We start from the raw sequence: 7,408 nt of genomic DNA, 5'->3' as shown, positions 1-7,408 counted from the left end.
TGAACTGTGGGACGGAAAGAAGATGGCGGGACGTTCAAAAGCTCCTTTGACGGTCCGAGTTTACAGCTGAATGAATACAGAGGACGCGCCGGTAACGGAGAGCCGCAGCCTTCCCGCCAACCCTGACCATGGGCGGAGGCCGGACGAAGCCCAAGTCTGCAGTCGGTGTGATTCACTCCCCGCTGGAGGAGCAACAGGCGACGAAACCAAGAGCAAACCGCCTGAGCAGGAGCTTCAGATGGAGGCCGGGGTCGGAGCTGGACTCCCCGAGAAGCCAGCAGTCAGGTCAGCAACATCTTTCTGGGCCTTTAGCGTCGCTTTAGCTCCTCAGAGCTGTTTTCTGTCTCATGTGACCGAACCGACTCCTGGCAACGTCCCGTTCTCCTGTTTGAACTGCACGACACACCAAACTGCATTCAAATATCTGCAAATTTGAGGTTTTCGGGTACAGCTCAATAAAAATCTGCTTCTCGTAACATGAACAAACATGCCTTTATAATCCGGAGGGCTCACACTTCAGTTCGGCTTAGAAGAAACTCCTCAACCTGCAGCTATGCGGCTAAATATTACACGCTTTTGCAACCTACTTAAAGCTAACTTTTGGCCTAAACATGAGTGATTATTATACTTATTCACAGCTGTCCTAACAGGGCATAAATTACTTTGTCTGTGTATATTACACATAGTGAAACTACACTGTCAGACTGATAAACAGACAACAAACAGTGAGATTATTATTATTATTATTATTATTATTATTATTAATCCTTTGGTCCAGATTTTAAGACCCCCACCAGAATCCCCAGGTCCAGACCAGCAGGTAGTTTCTGCGGAGAGTCTCCACATTACGATTCCGACTTCCAGCAGGATATCATCTGGGATGCCACCTCCCCTTCGCCAAACAGACGCGGTAAACTGGAGTTAAAATTGCTGTTTTTATCTGTGTTTAAGGCACTTCCTTCAATGCTGGAGGTGTGTTTGCACCTCGAGGTGATTCTATTATTGTCTTCAGGTAAAAGAGGAAAAAGACACCCATCTGGAGCAGTGAGCATCTCGGAGATCGTCAGCAGGATTGCTCCAAAGGTCAGAATCCGTCAAACAGGACATTTCCTCACCACACACCATGAAGCGTTTTCTCTTAAAGTTAATGATCTACTGCGCTGACTCTGCAGCACGGCAGGCCCGAGGATGCAGATCCGACTTTACAGCAGTGGATCGGAGACAGTGCCACCATCCCCTGCACTCCAGATGTTAGGCCTCCCAAACCCAAGAAGAAGTCCCCGAGGTGGGTTCAGCTCAGGCTACTGATGGGAGCGCAGCTGACGTGTGCTAAAGAGTTTTTGATAAGGAATAAATCTGTCTTTACACTTTACTAAAAGCAGGAAATCAAAAAGCTCGCTGCAGATGACTGCCCCTCTTCTTCCTGTTAAAAGGAAGTTTTTCCTTCCCACTGTCACCAAGTGCTTCAACATAGGGGGTCATCTGATTGTTGGGTTTTCTCTGTGTTATTATAGGATCTTTACCTTGCAGTATAAACTGCCATGAGGCCACTGTTTCTTTTGATTTGGTGTTATATAAATAAAATTGAATTGAACTTTATTTTTCCTCAAGGCTCAAACATTCCTGCAACAAAAGTGCGATGCATGGAGTTAAAAGCAATACAGAATTTGAGGCAAACATGATAGAAAAACCTCACAATGAAGGGCAGCATAAGAAAAAATGAGAAATGCACAAGTGTCTTATTTAAAGATGAAAATAAAGGTGCCACCATAAACCACGAGCCCTGAAGGAGCTGTACTAGAATCACTGATATAAAACCTTAAAATACCAAAAGAATCAGCATGAGGCATATGTTCAGATTACTGCAATATTAAACACCAGTGGACAATAATTATAAATGTAACAAATATAAAAATATCACATACTTTGTCTTATATGCAGATGTGCTGAGTAAATTCCAGAAGTTCACGTTCTCACAGCTCCAGGTTTGAGGTCTGATGCTGTTGAGACCGTAAACCAGCCGGTGCTCGACGTTCTTTCACTAACTCTTATGACACACCTCTGAGGAAAACATCCAGTCCAAAGTTATCAGCTTATTGGTTACAGAAACTTTTCAAGCCTCGAGGAAGAAATAATGTTGGTTATCGTTCTTATAGCACACCAGCGCCTCCTACAGCATTACACAGTACATTACAGTACATTTACTGCCCGTGTTTTTATTTCAGAGGACTGTTGAATCAGCCTGTTTGAGTGAGACAAAAAGGCCTGCAACACCTGATACATGGCCTTTTGTTACTTAAGCACCTCCCACTAACGCCTGCTATTTCCCAGCACTGCTGAGGAACCTAAGAAATCCGATGCACTATACATATATGAAGACCAAAGCTGAGGCAGAAAACAGAAACGGGTAGAAACAAATGACGTAGATCAGGAAAACACACGAAAAGGTTTGAAGTCTTGGCCCGAGTACAACAACCATCTTGAAGCAAGCAAACAGAAACTGAGAGGTGTAAAGAACATAAGTTAACTAACTACAAGCATAATAAACCAAACCATGATACCAAGTGCTCTTGACCTGTCACATCTGAGCAGGTGCACGGGACCAAAGAGGGCTCTTCATGCCCTCGATTTAAAAATGTATCTCATCCGTAAACATCGTCTGGTGGATGGAAACTTAATTCTGGCTCCAGTATCCACTCGCTACACCAGAAGCCCCAAAGATCTATCCCTAGGTGATAGCTGATGTGTTTCCAGTTGGTTCAGGTTGTGACTCTGGGTGTTCTCAGTGAGCTGACATTTTGTTCTGTTGCAGACCGAATGCCGTCGACGACCTGCTGAAACTCGCCAAGCAGTTTGACTTCAACATGTTCCGTCAGGATGAAGAAGAGGTGGAGGATATGCACCAGCAGAGCCTCGAGCTCCTGTCTGAGGACGTCCTGGATTTCGAGAACGGTGTTCAGAGTGAATTTTCACCCTTGCTTCCTGGAAGCTGTCAACCAGCTGTGAGCACAGCAGCAGGGACAGATGTGCAGCTTCATCCGGATCAACACACGGATGACGATTTGGATTTTCTGTTCGATGGGCCGACTCAGCATGTGAGCGGAAATCTGAGTCAGGCGTCCTCAGCTCAGTCACAGGTCAAACCTGCTCTCACATTACCTTCCAAAGAAGCTCCTGGGAAACCGTCCACTTCCTCGAGTTGTCCCACTTCAGCTGTTTCCATGCCAGATGGAAACGGTGCGTCAGCGAAGGACTTCGAGGACGACTGGGAAGAGGATGACCTGCTAAACAGTTCTGTGGTGTTTGAGATGACGCAAAATCCTCTGAAGTTCATCGCTCCAAAGCTCTGCTCCACCCAGAAAACTGCTAGTAAGGAGAATTATCAAAGGAAAACTCCAGCTGCTGCCAGTGTGGCTGTAAGACTCGGCCAATCAGCTGGATCCAAAGTGGAAAAGGAAAACGTTAGGCCTAGAGCGACTTTCAAACTGGAGCCTAATCCTAATTTCTCAGTGGAAAAGATTCAGAATCCAAACCGGCAGGTGGATTACAGTTCAAATTCCACTGACAAAGACTCTCAGCAGACTAGGTTCTCAACAAAAGCTGGATCTTGGCGTGCCCGGCAAACCTGTCAGTCAAACCCGATGAAGCTGGATCTGCAGAAACCACAATTTGACCAAAGGATTTCTGCTGGAAGCTCCTGGTCTGCTGTTCCAGAGACCAAAAACACTCCAAACTTTCCAAAGAAATCTGAAGTTTCTTCCCACAGCGAAGCACCTGCTGTCTCCGACTTCCTAGATGACGATCTGGACTCTTTCTTCCTGTCAGATCTGCTCTGGGACGATCCGGCTGACGATGACCTGCTGTGTGAGGTGTCTGAGGACATGGAGAACCAGATCCAGAGTGTGGTTCAAAAACCGGCTCCTCTTATTGGTCAGATTCCAAACCAGAGCGCAGCTCTGCAGCCAACCAGCAGAAACGGACATGACAACAGGATCCAGCAGCCGGTCCCCCAGAAACCAACTCCTCCCTCCCCAGGTGCAGGTAGACCAGCTGGCAGTTCATTGGATGGTGGATGTTTTTCCAGCATCACTGCAAAGGTGAATGCTGTGAACGAGTCTCTGAGGTTCACACAAACAAAAACAGTTTCAGGATCCACACTCGGGTCAGCGTGTCTGCAGGGGAGCAGCCGGGCCCAGCCAGCTGCGGCACCACAGCGACAACAGCAGCAGCAACCTCTGCAGAGACAACAGCAGCAGCAACCTCTGCAGAGACAACCGCAGCAGCAACCTCTGCAGAGACAACCACCGCAGCAACCTCTGCAGAGACAACCACCGCAGCAACCTCTGCAGAGACAACCACCGCAGCAACCTCTGCAGAGACAACCACCGCAGCATGGGTTGACACAACCGAGACCGCCGCAGCAGCAGGCCACCAAAAACCAATTCACCTTCAAGAGGCCAAACAACCCAGTTTACACAGCGACCAACAAAGGTAAGCGCACAAGTGATCCAATCAATCAAATCAACAGTAATCAAATCTCAGTTGAACTGAGCTGGTGTGTTTTATGAAACTGTGATCAATCGATTATTGGTTGATTCTGTACATTCAGTGAAATGTGGTTAAACCTCTGACACAAATGACTGAAAAAGCTGACTTCATAATAGGTTGTGGATCAAAATATTAAACATAATCATCAGCTTCATCGGATACGATGAATTAAAATTTAAAGCCAAATTGGATCAAAGGCGCTGCAGACGTTTATCTTTAAAGTGTGAAGCACTTTGTAACTGTGGATTTTGAAAAGTGCTTTTAAAAAGAATCTGTTATGTAATTTCAGATTTACGTGCTGATTCGTTGTTTGTCTGAATCTGATTTCTTGCTCCCTTCAGCTGCAGTAAAATGTTCGGCTGCAGAGATCGAGCTGAAGAAGCAGCAGGCGATGGAGCGGAGACGGCAGCGACTGCAGGCTGCCCAGAATCTCCGAGCGCCGACGTGAGGGAGCCGGACCGACCCGGAAAGAACCGACCCCCAGGACTGAGCGCAGTAAACGGGGTCAATACGTCACCTCGGCTGCCTGAGGATCGAAGCAGGCGGACACGCAGACAGCAGCTGCTGCTGCTCTCTGATTTGGTCTGAAGAGGATCTCCTCGTCATTGTCTCCTCTGTGAATGTGTTCCTGCCAAATGTAACTGATGTGTATGTCACTCTGTGTGTTTTTAAATCATTTTCATATTTTTGGTCTGCAGTAAAATATCCGATGAACTTCGGCCTCCCGTGTCTCCAGCTTCACACTACACCTGTAGAGCTTCAGGGAGCAGAAACATCACCTGTTTCCTGTTGTTTGGTCTTCCGTGTGTTCACGGCTGGTTTTGGGAATCTTATATGAACCTTTATAAAGCTGCTTTTTGCATCTGTGCCATCGGCTTTGAGTGCTGGTTCTGCACATGCAGTTTTTATGATCTTGTGACCGCTGGAATGAAAGTTTTTTTGAGTTATGCTTGAAAATGGCACGCATGAGCTCCCTGAGCCATTTGAAGATGGCTCCCAAGGGCGAGTCTTGATCTAGAAGGACTTCAGTAGTTTTCAGTGCATTCTTTGTCCAAGCACAGCTTCAAGTAACTGAAAACTGTTTTCTGGGGTGGAAACGTTTGGAAACTGCTGAGTTTTTACGAGGCGCCAGCCGTGTCGGCGCTTCTGAATGACCAGCGTGGCTTCAGAGTTAGACTGCACCACAGCACGCTGGTTTGGCATTCTTGCACATGCTTCAGTTTTTGGACCTTTACGTGGACGGACTGCGTGTGTGGATGTGGGGATCGGACCTGCAGCTTCAGTAAATACTGAAACCACAGACTGTCAGCTGTCCCACAGTTAACATTTTGGTTTGATGAGCTTATTTGGCTGCTGAGTTTCCAGGAAGTCAAGTTCACAACAATGACAACAAACGAGCGCGAGCAGATGAATGTACAGGTGACTCAGTAAACATCCCTCAGGTGGAGATCCTGGTGGAGTTGCATGCTGTAGAATCAATTTTCAGTTCTTGGTGCCTTAATTTAGTTTCTTTTTATTCACATTGAAAACCAAAATTTAAAGTGATTTATGTAAACATGGTGTGAGCGCTCATCCCCGATATCATTCAGTGTGGCGCCGCGTTTCCTCCAATGTCTCCAACAAAGGTGGAGAGCGTAAAGCTGCCCTGATCCACAGAGAAGCAGCAGGTGGAGTCATGAGACGCAGGCGAACAGTTTCCTGCTCCAAGTGTCCCAGGCTGTTCCTCCTGTGATCAGTCAGGCAGAAATGTGAGAGGACCATCATGTGGGTTTCAGTGGGAGTTACATGTTGGTGCTTTGACTGTGTGGCCTCCATCAGCACAAATGTCTAAACGATCATTTATTCCGTTAATGTTTAAATACTGAAATGGTAACGTGTCTAACTCTCCTGAGAATAAAATGAATCCGAGAAGTTTACAGGATGAACGATCAGTGTGACAGCAGGAAGTGACACAAAGATATTCAACATGTTCCACACAAGCCTCTCTCCCCACAGACAGCAGAATAATTGTGTTTCGCTGGCCGTGTGTTTGCTGGTGGTCTTTGTGGTGCCGCGGGAGGCTGCTCGGTCCTTCGTGGTGTTTCAGGATCATCAGACCTGCAGGAGACTAAAGAACAAAATCTAAACTAGACATTAACCAAACCAAGTGAAACAATATTGGTTATTTGCAAACAGAAAAAGTGCAATAAAAAAGTTGAATATTAGTATTTGTCAAGTTTGGTCACATTTTATTTGATTTTTAACCTGTGTCCAGTTAACTACTAACTAACTATAATTAATTACATTTGTTGTGAATAAACTATTTTCAGATAGTGCTGGGAAATGCTGATCAAAAAGCAATAAATGCCAATAAATCTATACACTTAATAGGTGTTTTGTAGACCCTGTATAGGGCCTGGTGGGTTTTTTCTGACCTCAGCCATTAAAATGTTATTAATATATTTTTAATATATCTTTAATCTGGTGAACAGTGCAGACTTCAGCACCGACTCCCCGTGAAACCAGAACCTGTGCTCACCTTTCTGCTTCACTGCAAATGAAATGGCTTTCTTTGGATTTTAAACTTTGAGGAGAAGCAGAATCCACTGCACTGCAGAATCACTGCAGCTGCTCCCTTTAGATCATCTGCCTCCATCTCCCCCATCCCAGCATCCTCTGTCACTCCAACCCACTGCATGTCCTCCTTCCCTGCATCCATGAACCATCTCTGAGGTCTTCCACTTTTCCTCCTGCCTGTAGCTCCAGTATACACCCCCCCCCCCCCCCCCCCCCCCCCCCCACACACACACACACACACACTCATTTCTAGTCCTGTCCCTCCTGCTCACTCCCAGTGAAGATCTGAACATCTTCAGCTCAG

The 7,408-nt window shown here is 46.3% G+C and overlaps 1 protein-coding gene across 2 annotated transcripts; it reads left to right on the top strand.

Moving 5' to 3' along the window:
- Positions 1 to 5,131, top strand: etaa1a (ETAA1 activator of ATR kinase a). 2 transcript variants are annotated; one of them, XM_030731947.1, is made up of 7 exons: positions 1 to 285; positions 779 to 910; positions 1,013 to 1,083; positions 1,173 to 1,285; positions 2,813 to 4,225; positions 4,334 to 4,491; positions 4,890 to 5,131. In XM_030731947.1, exons 1-7 carry the CDS (start codon positions 129 to 131, stop codon positions 4,994 to 4,996), a joined length of 2,151 nt encoding a protein of 716 aa, XP_030587807.1. In that variant the 5' UTR covers positions 1 to 128; the 3' UTR covers positions 4,997 to 5,131. The 2 variants fall into 2 exon arrangements, with proteins under 2 accessions (XP_030587807.1, XP_030587799.1); XM_030731939.1 differs by having other exon boundaries at positions 2,813 to 4,491.
- Positions 5,132 to 7,408: the final 2,277 nt, after the last annotated feature.

The sequence above is a fragment of the Archocentrus centrarchus genome, chromosome 1 (assembly GCF_007364275.1).
Source record: "Archocentrus centrarchus isolate MPI-CPG fArcCen1 chromosome 1, fArcCen1, whole genome shotgun sequence".
Classification (NCBI taxonomy): Eukaryota; Metazoa; Chordata; class Actinopteri; order Cichliformes; family Cichlidae; genus Archocentrus; species Archocentrus centrarchus.
The sequence above is the reverse complement of the archived record's forward strand: the minus strand, read 5'-3'. Positions and strand labels throughout refer to the sequence as shown.

What these genes read in the sequence shown, in the direction of transcription:
- etaa1a (XM_030731939.1), top strand. Translation starts at nt 129, where the DNA reads ATGGGCGGAGGCCGGACGAAGCCCAAGTCTGCAGTCGGTGTGATTCAC. An exon ending in CCCGAGAAGCCAGCAGTCAG is followed by an intron (nt 286 to 778) that starts GTCAGCAACATC and finishes CCTTTGGTCCAG; the next exon opens with ATTTTAAGACCCCCACCAGA. An exon ending in CCCAAGAAGAAGTCCCCGAG is followed by an intron (nt 1,286 to 2,812) that starts GTGGGTTCAGCT and finishes GTTCTGTTGCAG; the next exon opens with ACCGAATGCCGTCGACGACC.